The following is a 20,425-nucleotide window of genomic DNA, read 5'->3' as shown; positions in this document are numbered from 1 at the left end:
CAAAGCATTTGCTGCTGTATCAGTACATAATCATCCATATCAATACACAAATCAGCAAGGAATACATCACAATATATTGCTGTATTGATATTTTGAACAGCGCCATTTAAAGCCTAGTTCCATGTGTCCCTTTATACTTTGATCACCTGCCCCTCCAAAGGTCTCTGCACGGCCCTGCTCAGAGTGAGTGTCAGCCACGTTAAAAAAGTTAACCGCTTAAGTCATTTGTGGATTAATGCTTATTGGAGACGCGAACTGTTTATAACGATTCGGTTCGATTTCAACCCGTTCACTGAGAAGAACCGGTTAAATTGAATGATTCGTTCGTGAATCGGACATCACTGTTGCAGACAAAACTTTTCAACTCACAAACAAAAGTTTTAGACCCCCAAACAAGTTGGCAGAGAAGAGAGCAACATTTGTGGTTTTGCGATGAAAAGTATTGAAGTGCACAAAGAAAAATAAAGATTTTCAAACATTTATAGGCACTGCAAATTATTTCATCAATTTCTTTATTTGTGAGTCTTATGAAAACTTTTTTTTTTTGCAATATTATTTTTTAATTACAAAATAATTAGTTATAGCCTACTTTCAAACACAGAATGATTGATTGAATAACAAAGACACAAAAATCATCCGTACTGTTGGGTAGAGAGCAGAGATTTGACAGATGGACGTAGGCAACGGCATTCAAAATTCACACTTTCTGAGTTTGATTAGAGCGCCAGCTCTCTGCCCGTCTCCGCATCCTGAAGCACTTGATCAGCACAGCTGGTTCGTCGACTAAAGTGTTCCGTAAAACATGGGAATATTTGAAATCCGGTAGAAGATTTTGTGGTGTTCTGCTGAATGTTCAACATGAACATCCCTGGTGAAATTGGTTGTGTTTGCTAAACAAAAACCAGGAAAAACAAACAAAAACCGTACAAACACTGAAGACCCAAGCACTGAAGCAGCTGCGTGCAGCGCCATGGCTAATAAGATTATTTGATTCTGATAAATTCACAGCAGAAAAATTAAAAGACTGGAGTATAAAACAACCAGTGACAAATTCTAGCCATGCAAGAGCAGTTAAATTAAGGTGTACTTTTAAGTAAACAATCCTTCACCCTCCTAATGTTTGGTTTAGCAGGTGGCCGGTCTGAGACATATAGGCTGTCTGGTAATAGATTCATGGAGACAGTGAATGGCAAGGTTAGCATACCCTCTCCAGGAAATTTCAACATCGTTTATATTTTTTGTTAAAGTTCCCCTGCAGTCATTTTATGCCTTAAAGCTCAGACAATCAAAATTAATTTAGAAAATAAAAAAACTCATAAAGAGAGTGAATTAGGGCAAGAAACAAAGAGAGATGTACATTTGTAGTTTAAAGCTGATTTTTTTTATTTTGGTTTTGCAAAGATTGACATTAAAATTCAAATTCAAAGCATGTCTGTTACAATAAGCAATTTGGAGACTTTAGCAATTGGTGATGGACGGACATGAGATATTAGTTTAAAATTTTAATTCTTTCTGACAGATGTAATTGAGAGTAGTATCGCAGAGTGCATCATTCCAGCGTCTGTCATCTGTGGAAATTCAGATGCATTTTTCAGATAAATTGTCAATCATGCTTTAGTTCAAAGAGAAAGCCATGAATATAAATGTGTAATAAAATGTGTAAGGTTTAAAACCACCTTTACAGTTCATGTTTTATACTAAATAAAAAAATGGTAAATGGGTTTAAATATATGGACAACGTGTATAGATTACCTCCATAGCCTATTTCCACACAATGTTCATCTCCTCGATATCCATTATTTGGTTCACCACTTTGCCAGTCATTGTAGTCAAACCTTGATCCATCACTCCAAAGCCAGAAAAAGTTCTAAAGAACATTACATTAACTTTATCAAACTTGTTGTTGTTTCCAACTGTTGAGGCTTGTAATTTTATTTTCCTTTTTATCTTTAAATAAGAACTCTGATTGGCTAATATACACATTTAATTTTTAATGTGAAGCTGCTTCTGGTGTTTGTTAGGGCATGTGCAAACAAGCCTTCGAACTATTAGAAAAATCACAACCAATACATCTGAAAAAGCCCAACAATATTTAATTTGAATAACATTTACTGTTCATTTAATTTCAATAATACTTTAAGTACTACTTTTATCTGACAGTGGTTGACTTATATTTGAAGGGAAATGAAAAACCAGCTACCTTGATTGCATCATGAGCACCAATCCAGGTACGGGGGAAGTTATTGCTATATTTTCTCACAAGGCCTTTTAGGAAGATGTTAGTGCGTCGATTGCGGACAGTTGCAAGGTTTCCTCCAAGGTCAATACAGTGTTTCTGTGAGAATAAAGATTTAATGCATCACGTTTCCTTCCAGAGTATCAGTGAGCATTTGAACTTTTTGTAGTAGTTGTAAGTCCCTCAGCTCAGTGTGAAAAAATGGATCTCAAAATCATACAGTCATTGTTGGAAAGGGTTCAAATACACAAAAGGTGATGGAAACTGAAGAATGTGTGGGACCTGAAGGATTTTTCTTAAGAAAAGCAGGCAGTTTAACTGTTCAGGACAAACAAGGGACTCATGAACAACCATCACAAAAATAAACTGTGGATCATCCAGAGATAACATGACAGTATCAAGAACTTTTGAAGTGGGTAATTTTTTATAAATTCATTTATTATTTTCTCTTGAGGAATGTAAACATATTTATGTGAAATATCTTATTTGGGTCAGTACAAAAAAATAATATGCATTTTTTTATGATCCTTCTTATTTTGGTAAAAAAATAAAATAAAATAAATAATTTGCATTTTGAAGATAATGAATAGTGTATGTAAACTTTTGACCAAAACGGTATCTACATTACAGAGAACACTAACTTACCTCTGCTTCAATCCATGGTTTTAAGTCGCTGAAATATTTAAAGCATTGTTTTTCAAATCTCTCCCAGTCATCGGGGCAGGTTACACCAAAGTTGTGTGATTCTGCAAAAATATTGAATAAAAATTAGGCATTTGTATCAAGAGATTGATGAAAAGTGTGAATGTAAAAACAGAAACTGCAAACCACATCATCTGCAGGGAAATTCAGTCTATTTTGTTAATTTACCTCCATTAACAACCAGCACAAAAAGAAGGAATGCTGTAGAAATCCACATGCTGATGAAGTCCTATATCAAAAACATTAAATGTAATGTAACTAATATATACATTGACAAGTTTTAAAACACTTAAAATGGAAAATAAATAAAAAGGTCATACCAAGTGAACCAAAATTCAACTAAGCAGGCTGTAATATTTGTTGTATACTCAGTTCATTGCTTGAAATCAGCTTTATTTATACCCAGTAGTCACAGTGTGCAGCTGGTTGAACACCAATGAAAACGTCTTTCAATCAGTCCTTATTTGGTAAATAAGACTTGATTCTGATAAAAACCTCATTTATGATGTGTCATTGTGTTTCATGTGAATTTCAGTGTAATATTCTTAGCTGATTACTACTATTTAAAATAAAAGCAAACTAACAAAAATAGTCACTGTAAAGTGATTCATTAAAGCTGTATATTTGCTTTAAGATGAGAATACCAGTTTATCTGATCGGATATCATATTTCAGAGAATGGTCTTATGAAATGGCAAATAAAACAGTGAGGTCTGTTTACTTTCTATTTACTCTTAATTACTACTGAAAATATCACTTTTTACGATACAAATCATTGCAAAGCAACTTTACCTTTTATGTGTTTTCTAATCTTGATTTAAACAGAGAGAGTGTGTCTGAACCACAAACATATCAGGAAGACTATTCCAGAGTTTGGGAGCCAAATGTTGAAAAGCTATACCTTTTTTAGTGTACTTTGGGATCCTAGGAACTACCAAAAGCCCAGCATTTTGTGACCTTAGGGAGCATGATGGATTGTAGCGTGGTAGAAGGATAGTTAACCCTAACCCTTACTATAACCCTAAACAATTTAGGGCCTTATAGGTAAGAAATAATAATTTGTAACTGATATGGAACTTAATAGCCAGTGGAGAAAGTAACAGTACATCCGTCTAGTTGCTAACTGTAATCTACGAGATTCTGTGTACTGTTTTTTGGTCCAGTAATTAATATCTCTGTCTTATCCGAATTTAATAGGAGAAAATTGTTGGTCATTCAATCTTTTACATTTTTAACCACTTCAGCTGTTATTTAGATTTTTTTAGAATTAGGCATATGCAATATGGTTAGGGTCCCCAGAGTTGATGTGGTTTTAACACACTCTGTTAGCTTAGATAATTTAGAAGTTTCATCTGGTCTTGTTAAGATATAAAGCTGAGTATCATCAGCATAAAAGTGGAAACTAATCCCGTATTTTCTAATAAATTACCAAGGGGCAACATGTATATTGAAAATAGCAGAAGACGGATCCTTGTGGCACGCTACAATTAAATTGGTGATAAATGAGAGGACTCCCCATTTAAAAGGGGGGCGGGGGGGGGTGAAATGCTATTTCATGCATACTGAGTTTTTTACACTATTAAAGAGTTGGATTCCCATGATAAACATGGACAAAGTTTCAAAAATTAAGTTGTACGTTTGAAGGAGTATTTCTGTTCCAAAAATACTCCTTCCGGTTTGTCACAAGTTTCTGAAAGTTTTTTTCGAGTATGGCTCTGTGTGACGTTAGATGGAGCGGAATTTCCTTATATGGGTCCTAAGGCACTTCTGCCGGAAGAGCGCGCTCCCGTATTGCAGAGCACTGAGAGGCTGAGCACAGACAATCACTGATCAGAGGAGCGAGAGCGTCGCGAAATGTCACAAAAGAAGTGTATTTTTGGTCGCCAGGGCAAGACAACCCTGCACAGATTACCAAAAAAAAAAAACAGCATTAAGGGACCAGTGGATGGAGTTTATTTTTACAGAGCATCAACGGACAACGGACGGCAAGTGTTTGTTCCCTGCATTTTGAAGATGCTTGTTTTACAAACAAGGCCCAGTTTGACGACGGATTTGCGTATCGTTTATTTCTTAAGGATGATGCCAACGAAAAAGGGTCACGATCGTGTATTGGAACCGCAGGTGGTGAGTAAAACTGCTTAAAAAATCTCTGCCTTCTTGTTAGTGCGTCCGCCTCCCATCGGAGACCCGGGTTCGAGCCCCGCTCGGAGCGAGTCGTTGCTGCTGCTGCTCTCGTTCAGTTTCAGCCTCGGGATCTGATTCTGGATCATAAATAAACGGCTGAGTCTGACTGTTAGCCATGGTTTGTTTTGGATGTTTTTTCCTCACGGTAATGTCAGTTTCCACATGCTCTCAACGCAAAAGCTTACTCGCGCTCGTGATTCTTTAGCTCCGCCCACACGTCACGCTTCCAGCCGGTCGTGTTTTTCCGGGAAAAATCGGTACAGACTATCTTTCTCTGAAGAATATAATAAAACTAAAGACTTTTTTGAGTTATGAAGGATGCAGTACTACTCTATAGGTACTCAAGATTAACAGGATATTGAGTGAAAACGAGCATTTCACCCCCCCTTTAAATAAAAAAATGGTAGTAATCAGACAGGTAGGATCTAAATCATCTTAGAGCCTGCACTTGAATACTTGAATAGTTTTGTAATCAATCTAGTATGTCATGATCTATGGTGTCGAACGCAGCACTAAGATCAAGTAAAACTAGCAATGAGATGCAGCCTTGATCTGTGCTATTGGGTGGGGGGGGGGGTGAGTTATTGAAATTATTCTCTATGTTCAACCTAATTATCCTTTCACATTTACAGTTTTTTTTACAGACGCTAGGACACGTTTCTCAATACCTAGGTCACTTTTGCAAAACTCTTCACACAGTGAGCACAACAAAAGTCTATGTGGGCTAAACTGAGGATCAATTATCATTGCTTTGGCACAAAATGCATTCAATGACTACATCTCTCAAATTTCATGAATTCTTTTCTCACTCAGACACAACAACTGCCAAAACTCTTTGTACGCACAGGCCAATTTGCACATGCTTACATACTGTTTTCACAACTGTTAAACTTATGTTCAAAACAATAACATACAAAACTGGATAAGACCGCAATTTCCTAAATTTCTACAGTAATATTTGAATGAAATATATTTTAAATCTTAAAATTAAATGCTATAAAAACAACTGGACAATTAGTAGATTAGCATTACTATTGTATCACTATCAGTGGATGGTGTGTACACAAATTCTTGTATTTTAGAATTACCCAGTGCATAAAAATAAAAATAAATAAACTACATAAAATATTGATGAATTCTGCATCATGTCTGATTCATTCCAGTAACATATATTACAGTGAATTATAAACCGAGATGTGTCCTTGTTTTACACAAGAAATCATTGAATAATGCTACATGTTGTTAGTGTTTTTTGGGTCTTTGTTTTGTGGGTGACAAAGTGTGTTTGTCGGCTGTCAACCTTTGCTAGTGTTCTGGAAGAATGAGTTGATTTGAGACCTGAATGAAGTGTTTTGGTAGTTGTAGTGCATTTTGAATGTGAAATGAACTGCTTTGCCAAGCTGAAAGTTGGTTAGGAGAACTGGTGTGAAGAGTTTTGCGAAAGTGAACTAAGTATTGAGAAATGTGTCCTGGCGTCTGTAAAAAAAAAAAAAACTCAATTACATTATTTCTCGATTGCTTAAACACTTTTGCCCACTCTGACGTCACATTTTCAAAACCGTTAACACACAGGATAAAACTGAAGCTCAGTGGCCAAAATGACTCATTTTGTTAGCAAAATGCTCTAACACTCACAAAACATGCAACATAAGCAAATATTTCCATCAAACACCACAACTTGGTCAAATTAATTTATTCTTTCAATCAATCATTACACAATGGACAACAAATTACAAAATGCAGCCATCAATATGAAACTTTACGAACTCAAATGGATACTGGAAAAAAAAAAGCGACCAAAGGAAACTTATGGGTGGAAATACCTTTATAAAAAAATAAAATAAAAAAGAAAAATACATTATATCTTTCACATTTAGTCCATTCGTTCTTGACGATTATGCCACAGGTTCTCATCAACATCGTATTGAATGTTTTCCCTTGCAATGCACCGAGGGAAATACCTCCTTGCATGGCGTATCCATCCCTGGCAGTCCTCTGCACCAGCATTCATTGCCTCCAGGAAGGGCATCTGCTCATATGGCCGGTGATCATACACCTTCCACCTCCAAGCAGTGAAGAACTCCTCGATTGGGTTCAGAAAAGGAAAGTATGCAGGGAGGAATTGTATCATAATACGAGGCTGTGCTGCAAACCATTCATTCACAAGGCAAGAGTGGTGGAAAGCCACATTGTCCCAAATTATGACATACAGAGTCATGCCAGGCCTCAACAGCCCTCTCTCTTCGGGTGGAATCAGGAATTCTTTCAATGCATCAAGAAATGTGATGAGGCGTTCTGTATTGTATGGGCCAATAGTTGGTATGTGGCAAAGGACTACATCATTGGAGATGGCAGCACACATGGTGATATTGGCAGCCCTCTGACCTGGCACTGTGACAGTGGCCCTCTGCCCAATGATGTTCCTCCCGCGTCACTTCACTTTACAGAGGTTGAAGCCGGCTTCATCCACAAAAATGAATTTGTGATGTGCCCCTTCAGCTTCAAACTCCATTATTCTCTAAGAGAAAGAGCAAATTATTCCAGTCGCATGTAACTATGGTAAACAAGGTATTACAAAAAAAATCTGTACCAGCACATACTGGAATCGTGCCTCCTTTACGATGTCAGAGTTTCTTTGAAATGGAACTCTGTACAGCGGCTTCATTCTGACATGGTTTCGTTTAAGGACTCGATCTATAGTTGCAAAACTCACACTGTTTATATTTCGAAATGCTCCTTGATCTGCAATTACTGCTGCATGGATTTCACGCAGTCTGATTGCATTGTTTGACACTACCATATCTACAATGGCAGACTCCGGTTCAATACTAAATATCTTTCCTCTGCCACCAGTGTGTGGATTCTATAAAGTAAAAGAAAAAAGCTTGTCAATTGACATTACTGTATGACAGTCACATAAATGGGATTGATAAAACATCTGCATTACTGTAGACACAGTTTGTTCTGCTAACAGGGCAATACAGTAAAGCTGAAATACACAGTGGTATACATTACAGTAACACTGTGAATTACCTGTTCACATTCCGAAAAAGCCTGACAATAGATGCCACAGTGCTCCGACTCAGAATGGGCTGGACCCTTTGTCCAGCCTTTCTAAAGGACAAGCCATGATTGATGACATGGTCAATAATTGTTGCCCACATTTCATTTGAAACTTGAGCTCGATTTTGTCCTCTTGCTGCTGCAGCTCCTCCACCACACATACAAACTCCTCTTCCTCGGGCCCCTCTGCCATGGCCTCTTACTCTCCTTCCGTGCCTATGGCCTCTTTGATCCATGCTTGCAAATAGCAACACAGAGGTGGCATCTTTTATAGATGGATGAGGACTGATTGCTGATTGAAGAGTTGTGCAAATGAGCTTCACACAGGTGCATAGAGATTTATAATTATGCAAGTAGTTTCTATCAGCTGTGAATAGATTTTTTTCTATCTTTTTCTAAAGTGAGTCCAATAGAGTTTGGGGCCTTTCAATGAGATCTGTGGTAAATGTTTTGAAAAAGGGTTTGAAAAATGTGTGAAACAAATGAAAAAGTGTTAAAACATTTGCAAGAGAAGACTTCTGCTGTGCTAATAATGTGATGATGAAGATCAAGCGGATCCCAGTTTCATTTAGTATGTCTTAGCAAATGAGAAAAACTGAAAATATTCATTGTGCATTTTAAAAATTGTAATGTTCACATCTGTCATTCAATTTGTAACCAAAAGCCCATATAGAAAACATTGATATTCATTTGAATTCAAAAGCATTCAACTTTTATATAACAGTAAACATGATCATTACATTTTTGCTTATGAGTAAGTAAGTCTTATCACTCAAATTTTTTTTTTTTGTATAATAATCTTTAAGTCTGGGTACGTTATTTTTATTGGAGACGTATACATTAATTTAATTCAATTATTCTACAAAAGCTGCAAAAGAAAAAGAGAATAAGTAGACAGGAAATATTACACAATTTGCCAAGTTTAACCATAAGAATGTCATGATGATTTTGAGATTTGATTTTTTACAGATGCTAGGACACATTTCTCAATACTTAGGTCACTTTCGCAAAACTCTTCACACCAGTTCTCCTAACCAACGTTCAGCTTGGCAAAGCAGTTCATTTCACATTCAAAATGCACTACAACTACCAAAACACTTCATTCAGGTCTCAAATCAACTCATTCTTCCAGAACACTAGCAAAGGTTGACAGCCGACAAACACACTTTGTCACCCACAAAACAATGACCCAAAAAACACTAACAACATGTAGCATTATTCAATGATTTCTTGTGTAAAACAAGGACACATCTCGGTTTATAATTCACCGTAATATATGTTACTGGAATGGATCAGACATGATGCAGAATTCGTCAATATTTTATGTCTTTTTTTTTTTTTAACTAATTACAAAATACAAGAATTTGTGTACACACCATCCACTGATAGTGATACAATAGTAATGCTAATCTACTAATTGTCCAATTGTTATTATAGCATTTAATTTTAAGATTTAAAATATATTTCATTCAAATATTACTGTAGAAATGTAGCAAACTGCTGCCTTATTCAGTTTTGTATGTTATTGTTTTGAACATAAGTTTAACAGTTGTGAAAGCAGTATGTAAGCATGTGCAAATTGACTTGTACGTCCAAAGACGTTTTTGGCAGTTGTTGTGTCTGAGTGAGAAAAGAATTCATGAAATTTGAGAGATGTAGTCATTGAATGCATTTTGTGCCAAAGCAATGATAATCATTCTCAGTTTAGCCCACATAGACTTCTGTTGTGCTCACTGTGTGAAGAGTTTTGCAAAAGTGACCTAAGTATTGAGAAATGTGTCCTAGCGTCTGTAAAAAAACTGTAATGCCATTATCTTTATCAGAAACAAAGACAGTAGCAGACAGTAAGTTATGTGAGCATGAAAAATGTTTGCAAAGCTTCATTACAGTTTAAAGGAAAATGCCACCATTTTTCCATATTCCACTGTGTTCTTTCCTCAATTTAGAAGAGTTGGTACAAGTCACCTTTATTTATATGATATTTTAAACAAAATACAAGGGGATTTTAAACAAAATACTAAATTACAGGGGATCTGTATTTGGGGCTCTAGTTGTCCTGGTCTCCTCTGTCTTTCAGGGTTCTACTAAGAACTCTTTTTTTTTGTGTGTGGATATTAACAAAATACGAATTGATTGCAGGTTTGTTTGCAGCCAAGAAATATATACTTTTTCTTGATTCTATTCGCCCTGATAACTTTAGAGATGAGACTTACAGAACCATGTATCGGTTAAGATTATAGATGATTAATTTACTGGCCTTGTTCCAGCCGTGTTATTTGGTTACAATTTCCAAAATGAGCCTTGTTCTCAGGCTTCAAGTTTGTATAAGAGCCTTGTTCTTGGGCTTCAAGTTCATATTCAAGTCTCATTCTTATACTGTTTTTATACGTGTGAGGCTTCAAGTACATCAGAGTCTTGTTCTCAGGCTATAGAGCTGATCATGTAATTACACACCGTGTTTTTTGCGTTTTATTTGCAATGCCAGAGACATTGCAACCTTCACTGACCCAGGATCCTTGACTATAATTTAAACTTCCCATCTTGTGAAAAAGAGACAAGTATCATTTTATGGCACTGCCTCTAGAGGGGCCTAAGTAGTAGATATACTGTACAGAATGTCATGGAGTGATTTATGGCTTTTGGCCCCTCCCCCACATGACCTTATCATATCATAAAGTCAGTAATCATAACTTTAGTCATTTAAAAACCTCATAATCATGAAAAGTTTACGATTAAGTTCTGCAACAATGAACCCAAATACAGTAACAGCAATAGTGTGCATTTGAGGATTTAAATCTTGAAGATATAAAGTAAATAAATTAGGTGTCATAAGCGCAGAAACCATGATCCACTTACTATACATAATCCATTTTGATGTTTTTTGTTTTTTTTTTATTAAATGAACTTACGTTTCGCCAGATTGCCCTTCATTCAAGCCCTCGGTTTCAATCATCAAAAGAATCAGTTCGGTTCAATCACACATGCGCAGTATCATCAGCTCCTCGGTTCTCGAATCGTTGTGGCTCTGTGTGACGTTAGATGGAGCAGAATTTCCTTATATGGGTCCTAAGGCACGTCTGCCGGAAGAGCGCGCGCTCCCGTATAGCAGAGCAGAGACATTCACTGATCAGAGCGAGAGACCGAATTGTCACAAAAGAAGTGTGTTTTTGGTTGCCAGGGCAAGACAACCCTGCACAGATTACCAAAAAAAAAAAAAAAAAAAAAAACAGTATTAAGGGACCAGTGGAAGGAGTTTATTTTTACAGAGCATCAACAGAGTTGTGCAAGTGTTTTTGTTTGTTCCCTGCATTTCGAAGATGCTTGAAACTGCAATTTCCACATGTACAGCTTAAAAAATAAAAAAATAAAAAAAATAAAAATAAAAGACGACATAAAGTGGAACTTACTCATTTTCCAAAACCGCTAAGCAACTATATACAGTTTCAATACATACCACATAAAGACGTCGTTGCTGATGCTGCTCTTGTTAAATTTCAGCCTCTGGATCTGATTCTGGATCATAAATATACGCTGAATCTGACTGTTAGCCATGGTTTGTTTTGGATGCGTTTTTCCTCACGGTAATGTCACAGTTTCCAAACGCTCTCAACGCAAAAGCTTACTCGCGCTCGTGATTCTTTAGCTCCGCCCACACGTCACGCCTCCAGCCGGTCGTGTTTTTCCGGGAAAAATCGGTACAGACTATCTTTCTCTTATAAATATAATAAAACTAAATACTTTTTGGAGATATGAAGGATGCAGTACTACTCTATAGGTACTCAAGATTAACAGGATATTGAGTGAAAACGAAAATTTCACCCCCCCTTTAATCCATTAGTCCTGGAGCAATCTAGGAAAGTAATGGGTTGAAAGTCACATGTTTATATTTCAAATCTGAATAAGATTTCATGAAAAATAAGACTCCTGCAAATATTTTTATGAGACTGTATAGACCCCCCCCCCCATTTTATAATTTTTCAATTATAAAACACTAGACAGACACTTAGACATCATATAAGTGATTTATTTGAGTACTTGAAAAATACAGTAAGAATAATTTGAGTAAGAAAAATAAGAATAATAAGAAGAGAAAAAGATTTAACTTTGTAGGACAATTACAGAAAATTCTGAGATTGCTAGAAATGCAGCATTTACAATGAATTACAATGCAAATAAATGCTGATACCAAATAAGTAATACCAAAAAGTAAATAATCCACTCTCTCTATTCATATAGCCGTGATCATACAGTAATAGCGAGCTGATTTGCACTCAAACAGATGGTAATCTTGCAGATACATTCACATTCAACATAAAACACACTCACACATAAAAAAAAATTGTTGGTAACACTTTAGAATACTGTTTCTTACTTACTACATAACTAATAAGGAATTATTGAAGAACTAACAGGTGATTATTCATTAAGACTTAACTCACTACTGTTAACTACTAAGGAAGATGTGTCAACTAATCAGTATGTAATATAATTTTATAGACGGTTTCAACGGCATCAACATAAACAAACGTTAATGCGCGTGAGCGCTTTTGTGGACCTAACTTAACTTCCGGTAGACTCCAAATAGAATCAATAACAACAGCCAAGTCCGTCTAGAGTAGATATTTTTTGATAACAAACAAAATATGTTTGCTGCGTGGATCAGGCGGACTTAATGAAAATGCAAATTCATTATTTGTCAGCAGGAGATGTTTTAAAGCATAGAAATAAAGCGTGAGAAATAGAGGTTTCCCCAGCTGTAAACGAACCAGAGCTACGCTCATACGCTGCTATCAGGCATATAACATGCAAATCTTCTTTCAGAAATACAGCGATATAAAAACACCCGTGCCTCGTTTTGATATTTAAACATATAAATGTAAGGAATTATTATTATTAAACGTGCAGTATGTTACGTAACGTTACGTTACTCAGGTTTATTTAACGAAGCCTTTTTGAAAATCGATCCGTTTTAAAATTGTGGCGAGTCTCCAAAAATAAATAAATGTATGGGAAACATATCCCGCAGCACAACCCCCCAGCCCAACTTCAGTCTACTCATCACCTTGGCTTTAACTGTGTTTGTAGATAGCACCGCAGCCAGACCCATATACACAACACAGACCGGAAGTTAACTTAGGTCCAGGCGCGTGCGCCCGATGAAACCGTCTATAGCAGTGGTTTTCAACCTGTGGTCCGCGGCCCACTGGTGGTATTGCAGGTGGGCCGCCAATTATTTTCTGTTCATTTGCAGTCCATTCTAGAGCTGTGCGATTAAAAGAAAACGTCCTAAAATCACGATTTGAGCGTGCACGATTTCTAAATCGCTTTATAGCAGTTTTCCGTGGCCCTGACCTCCCGTAGTATGCTATCTGATCCACATATGCCTAACTCCAGGTTCACACACTGTCTGTGATGCGCCTTTTTTCTGAGCCAATGTTGACGGATCAGAGCGTTCTCACTGCGGTAAAAGGCTAGAAATAAAAATGTGCGAAAATAATTCATGTCTAACACATGAGCATAGAGTGAATTTGTTAGTGAACAGGATGCAGTTTAAGTGAGAGGAGACACGTTTTAAGTGTGCACACTCTCTCCTCGCAAAGCAGCGTGTTTCTGAGCAAGCACGACTGGTTTTGTGACAGAGCAAAGGAAATCTGCGTGCGAACAGAGAGATTCGCATTCGTGCATTATTTTAATGTGCTTTCGCCTTATATTTATGCGCTCTCACTGCTGAGCGCATACACATACTGTATACACACTGCAAACACCTGAGGCACCACTACAATTAATGAGCTCTATGAAGAATGCATGGCAAAAAAGAAAAAAAATTCCCTGTATACAGGATTTTTTTTTTTTTTGCCACAAGTCTATACATTTCTTTACATCTTCACTATAGTGATAATTTTGACTTGTGTCTGTTCTAGAGATGTTACAACTTTTTGATAAAGCTCTGATTGGTTTTCTTTTGGAAATATGTTTAAAATTAATCCTGAATGCATTTATGACTGTAAAAGCATATCGGTGTGTGTCACAATTGCAAAATTGATAAAAAAAATCGCGATAGTTTTTTTTTTTTTTTTTGTTTATTCATGTTTATTCAAAAAATACAGTTTAAAATCTAGCTTCTGAGTACTAAGTTATTAACCCAACAATAGCGGGGTAAGTTAATTTTTTTGAAGTGGGCCGCACAAACATATGTGTTTGGTTGTGTGGGCCGCGAGTTGAAAAAGGTTGGGAACCACTGGTCTATAGGATGTCTATGGTAATTCACCTGTCAGTCAATGCCGTCTTGAGCCAGAAAGAGAATTGATTAGTCTTCGGGTCGAGTCATTCCTTTATCACATGACAGACCCATATGCTAAAACCATAGACAGTAAAAGAATGCAGTATAGAGCTGGAAAGATAATTGATTAGTTCATCTTTCAGTTCTTCGGATTGTTCGTTCTTTTGTCCTGTGATGTGACAACATTGGCTAGAGTAATTAGTTAATTTACAACTTTCCTTACAAATGGGTGCGTAGTACTTATTATTGATTATTTTTATTATTATTTACTCTTACAGTTAAGTGATGCATTTCTGGTTTCAAATTGTTACTTTTAATTTCTGTCTTGATGGTACTTTTCCATAACACTGAATGTGGAAATAAAGAGTTGGTTATGCTTAAAATGTTGATATTTTTTCTGTCTGTTTGTTTGTTTGTTTGTTTTTGTTTAATTGTGCAGTTATTAAATCAGATCGTCTGTGTAAACCATACTTTCGTAACATATGACACTTTATAAACATTAAAAACACTGTACATACTTTTGAATTGTTGTTTATTGTTTTTTTTTTGTGCCAGAAAAGCTTTGTAACAAAGAGGAAAACTATTCCAAAGTAAATTAAAATAATAAAAGAGTAAATAATTAAAAATGAAATTAAAAGTAAAAGATAAGACAGAGGGTCTAATAACCTTAACAAACGAATTTTAAAAGTACAATATAAAAAAGAAAAACTAAATATTGCATAACAAGCTTTGCTTTTTTATATAATAATTTAAAATGAATGTTTTAAAATAAATAACACTTTTGTGCCAAAATAAAAACTTTATATCAAAGAGGATAACTATTCCCAAAATAATTTTAAACCATTTAAATTAAAAATAAATGAAAATTAAGAGATACTAAAGCTACGGAGCCTTATAACAATAACAAATGACCTTTAAATATTGCACAACAAGCTAGTCTTTTTCTAAATATATAAAAATAAATAAGCTTTAAAATAAATAACACACTGTATATATATTTTGCATTAAAAAAATAATAAAAAAAACAAGCTCCCTGACCTTGGATGGGCTGTGTCTGTTTCTTCTATCTGAGATAATCTGCCCAGTTTTAGAAAAAAATATTTCAGATGGCATGGATGTGGCCACAATGCAAAGTCTTGTGTTTGTAACTTTAGAGAGGCTTTTGTATACTTGTGAACATCTCCTCCACCAGGCCAGATGGTCTGATGTGCGGGGTAATGGGGTGGTCACACTGCAGTTTTCTCTCCATTGACTTCCATTCATACACATGCGAATGCGTCAGACCGTAAACGCAAGCTTATGCGAAAATTTCGCATTTCGCTGCGTTCCAAAGTTCAAGTTTGGTGAACTCTGACCTGCGAATTCTTATCACGTGAAGATATGGGATCAGTAGAAGATCGATACGTGACGTCACTGCGTGACCTCTCTGTACAGAAATTCAAAAATGAAGGAAGCGCTATATAACTTTAGCTGTAGAGCAGCGTCCTATTTTATATAATACATATTTAAAATAGTATAAAAAATAAGGAAAAAAAGAAGCTGCATGGTTTGTAGTGTCAACAGGAAACAGGAACAGATGATACATTTGAATGAGGACGTTTTATAATTTTTTATTGCTTAGGGTGTATACAGAGAGTACAATATAATAAGATGCCGTTCGACGCCTTCGCAAAATACACAGTACAAGCACATATTAATCAATGTAGTGATAAATCCGTTTTTATCTTGCTCCTGCCCATAATCGCAGCGGCGTCCGAAATAATTTCGCACATTTAAAGTCTATTGTGACCGTGCCTTTAGAGTGGCTCTGCAAGGTAGGCCCGCATTTCCTTTAAAGCATTTGAGGTAACAGAAGGCCTCAAGCTTGCTACCCTCTCGTCAAAGTCTTCCCAAACCATGGCCACTGCACTGGCAGTTGCACCAGGATCTTTAGTATCCTCCTCACTCTGAGCTGGGTTAAAACTGTAAAGCTGAAGTTATCAAAACCTTAATGTTTTAAACTAACATTAATAATTCTAATTCAAAATGTTGTTTGCTTTTAATGTATGTCATTATGTCCTTTTTTGAGCAATCTTCTTATACATATATTACACCAATATGTCAAGTCTGCCTAGGAAAAGCAATTATTATACCAGCAAACTCAAAATTGGAGTAAAAACGAACAAACTAGTCTTTAAATACTTTTTATTGTAAGCTTGGATTATTATATTATATCGCCTAGTGTTTATTTACCGATAGACAGTCAAAAAGACAAATTAATCAATATTTTATTTATAACAGGGTTTTATGTATTTAGAAAATAATAACAAACCACAGATCCTCAACAAACAGTAACAAAAACACAGTGACAGAAATGTCAGAAATAGCGTATGGGGCTGTCACGTGATTAAGGAACGAGTCAAACTCGACCCGAGACCCGAAATACTCATGAGATGAACTAATCAATTCTCTTTCCAGCTCAAGACTAGGGATGGGTATCGTTAAGGTTTTAACAGTATTACTACTCTTACCGATACTGCTTATAGGTCCAGTACTTTAACGGTATTCTTATCGGTACTTTGTGTTGTGTTACTTTTTGTTGTGATAGGCAGTCGAAAACTTTGCATTTCTCTGTCTGCACATTTTGAAAGATGCTTTGACATATTGCTTGTGTTTCCTCCCTTACATACACCCTAAATACACAAGGACTAATAGACAAAACAGGCACACCAAGAAACAATCAAAGATTAAATAAAGTAACTACCATAGAATACAAGACAAGAGAAGATACAGAATCTGATCAGGGTAAAATACAAAGTAGTATGCTATTGGTGTTCAGTTGTTCACTTTTTCTGATTATCATGGACTGACCATAGTGATCTAAGTTTAAATATAAAGTGCTTTATAAATGCTGTACACCACGTCAGGCCAAAAGATTAAGTGAAAGAAGATATGATAAATACTTCTTCTAAAGTATATTAGAAAACTTCTGAAAAATGTGAGTTTACATTACATATATTTTGTTTTCCAGATGAACCCAGAAAAGTACAGTATCATACTGGGTATAATTAATGACTGCCATCATTGGACTTTGATGGTATTTTTTCCTCATGACTGCATTGATATTTTTATGCAGTTACAGTCTTGTTCAAAATAATAGCAGTACAATGTGACTAACCAGAATAATCAAGGTTTTTAGTATATTTTTTATTGCTACGTGGCAAACAAGTTACCAGTAGGTTCAGTAGATTCTCAGAAAACAAACAAGACCCAGCATTCATGATATGCACGCTCTTAAGGCTGTGCAATTGGGCAATTAGTTGAAAGGAGTGTGTTCAAAAAAATAGCAGTGTCTACCTTTGACTGTACAAACTCAAAACTATTTTGTACAAACATTTTTTTTTTCTGGGATTTAGCAATCCTGTGAATCACTAAACTAATATTTAGTTGTATGACCACAGTTTTTTAAAACTGCTTGACATCTGTGTGGCATGGAGTCAACCAACTTGTGGCACCTCTCAGCTGTTATTCCACTCCATGATTCTTTAACAACATTCCACAATTCATTCACATTTCTTGGTTTTGCTTTAGAAACAGCATTTTTGATATCACCCCACAAGTTCTCAATTGGATTAAGGTCTGGAGATTGGGCTGGCCACTCCATAACATTAATTTTGTTGGTTTGGAACCAAGACTTTGCCCGTTTACTAGTGTGTTTTGGGTCATTGTCTTGTTGAAACAACCATTTCAAGGGCATGTCCTCTTCAGCATAGGGCAACATGACCTCTTCAAGTATTTTAACATATGCAAACTGATCCATGATCCCTGGTATGCGATAAATAGGCCCAACACCATAGTAGGAGAAACATGCCCATATCATGATGCTTGCACCTCCATGCTTCACTGTCTTCACTGTGTACTGTGGCTTGAATTCAGAGTTTGGGGGTCATCTCACAAACTGCCTGTGGCCCTTGGACCCAAAAAGAACAATTTTACTCTCATCAGTCCACAAAATGTTCCTCCATTTCTCTTTAGGCCAGTTGATGTGTTCTTTGGCAAATTGTAACCTCTTCTGCACATGCCTTTTTTTTAACAGAGGGACTTTGCGGGGGATTCTTGAAAATAGATTAGCTTCACACAGACGTCTTCTAACTGTCACAGTACTTACAGGTAACTCCAGACTGTCTTTGATCATCCTGGAGGTGATCATTGGCTGAGCCTTTGCCATTCTGGTTATTCTTCTATCCATTTTGATGGTTGTCTTCCGTTTTCTTCCACGTCTCTCTGGTTTTGCTCTCCATTTTAAGGCATTGGAGATCATTTTAGCTGAACAGCCTATCATTTTTTGCACCTCTTTATAAGTTTTCCCCTCTCTAATCAACTTTTTAATCAAAGTACGCTGTTCTTCTGAACAATGTCTTGAACGACCCATTTTCCTCAGCTTTCAAATGCATGTTCAACAAGTGTTGGCTTCATCCTTAAATAGGGGCCACCTGATTCACACCTGTTTCTTCACAAAATTGATGATCTCAGTGATTGAATGCCACACTGCTATTTTTTTTGAACACACCCCTTTCAACTAATTCAACTAATTGCCCAATTGCACAGCCTTAAGAGCGTGCATATCATGAATGCTGGGTCTCATTTGTTTTCTGAGAATCTACTGAACCTACTGGTAACTTGTTTGCCACGTAGCAATAAAAAAATATACGAAAAACCTTGATTATTCTGGTTAGTCACATTGTACTGCTATTATTTTGAACAATACTGTATGTTTCTAAAACATTTATGCTGTTTCTCAATGAAAAACTACATACTGTACTGTATAAGCAATGCTTACATTTCTACCAGTTGTGGGTAGGGTATTTCATGTCTTTGCTATTTTGAAGTGAGTTCTAATATATCAACAATGGCAATTTAACGTCATGTTTCCTCAAGAGAGGAGGGCTCTCTACCTTGATCCATTGGGGGAGAGCCAAAGAAACATAAAAAGATGCCAGGATGTGACAAGGTAATCCAGCCTTATTAGAAACATACATGAAATGGGTTTATAATCCAAGAATGTGAAATTTGAAAAAATAAAATGTATGATGTTCCTCTTTTATAGTTTTCCTTCCTTTTACAGATCATTCATGAGACAAAAGGGGGTTAAAATATCTCGATGGATGTGTAACACACTGCCACACCCCCAACAAAGAGATGGCAATTCCTGTGGGGCCTTTGTCCTGAAGGTAACTAAAAACATCAGAGTGCATTAAATACAGGATCAGAGTTTATATAATGCTGTCAAAGCACAAATAGTTACAATGTTCCTTATGTATGTTGTTTACTAGGACTGGGTACTGTGACAAATTTGGTGATTAGATCTGATTCACATTCATAGGATTCAATTAAATATGATTTTCACTAGATTCAATAACGATTAGTTATCAATATTTCATTTTAAATGTAAGTTTTGCAGACATGGAGTTCATATTTATAACTGCTGGTAACTGAAACCCTCCTACCCATCTATATTAATAAAATACACTTTTAAATTAACATTTGAAAAGTTCATAACTATTATACATTACCATAATACAATTTAAAAAAATTGTATGTATATGTGGCGAGTGGGGTGGGGCCGAGAGACGTGGGAACAAGGAGTGAGGCCGGCGGAATGATTGGGAAATCAGCGACACCTGCGCCCCACGGCAGGTCTCGAGTCCAACGTAGGAGATGGAAGGATATAAAACTGGAGCGACGATAGTGAAGGACGAGAGAGGACCAGGCCTGGGCTTTTAGTTGTGTTTGCTTTTATTTTCGCGCATCAGTCGTCCGTGAGGGGCTGATGCGCTTTTTTGTTTATTTTGTGATTATTAAAGTTTCATTTTGATTGTGCGTCGGTTCCCGCCTCCTTCTTTCCGATGATTATGGAGTTTTTATAATTACAGTATAGTTTGCAGAATGCATTCTTAATGAGGAGTGTATAAAATTCACCAC

The 20,425-nt window shown here is 36.2% G+C and overlaps 2 protein-coding genes across 2 annotated transcripts in view; one reads left to right on the top strand and one right to left on the bottom strand.

Annotated features, from left to right (window-relative positions):
* Window positions 1–20,425, top strand: part of LOC113109348 (myb-like protein U) — a 972,647-nt gene that overhangs the window by 868,847 nt on the left and 83,375 nt on the right. The window lies entirely within an intron of this gene.
* LOC113109969 (ladderlectin-like) lies at window positions 1,359–3,329 on the bottom strand. Its single transcript, XM_026273905.1, has 6 exons — window positions 3,259–3,329; window positions 3,107–3,167; window positions 2,882–2,982; window positions 2,201–2,335; window positions 1,753–1,867; window positions 1,359–1,568 (listed from the first exon to the last, which is right to left on the bottom strand). Exons 2-6 carry the CDS (start codon window positions 3,153–3,155, stop codon window positions 1,495–1,497), a joined length of 474 nt encoding a protein of 157 aa, XP_026129690.1. The 5' UTR covers window positions 3,156–3,167; window positions 3,259–3,329; the 3' UTR covers window positions 1,359–1,494.

The sequence above is a fragment of the Carassius auratus genome, chromosome 1, assembly GCF_003368295.1.
Source record: "Carassius auratus strain Wakin chromosome 1, ASM336829v1, whole genome shotgun sequence".
NCBI lineage: Eukaryota > Metazoa > Chordata > Actinopteri > Cypriniformes > Cyprinidae > Carassius > Carassius auratus.
The sequence above is the reverse complement of the archived record's forward strand: the minus strand, read 5'-3'. Positions and strand labels throughout refer to the sequence as shown.

Excerpts from the sequence above, each read along its gene's own strand:
- LOC113109969 (XM_026273905.1), bottom strand. The coding sequence starts at position 3,155 with ATGTGGATTTCTACAGCATTCCTTCTTTTTGTGCTGGTTGTTAATGGA. Across the intron at positions 2,983-3,106 it reads TGTGCTGGTTGTTAATGGAG|AATCACACAACTTTGGTGTA; the intron begins GTAAATTAACAA and ends ATATTTTTGCAG. Across the intron at positions 1,868-2,200 it reads GTGCTCATGATGCAATCAAG|AACTTTTTCTGGCTTTGGAG; the intron begins GTAGCTGGTTTT and ends AATGTTCTTTAG.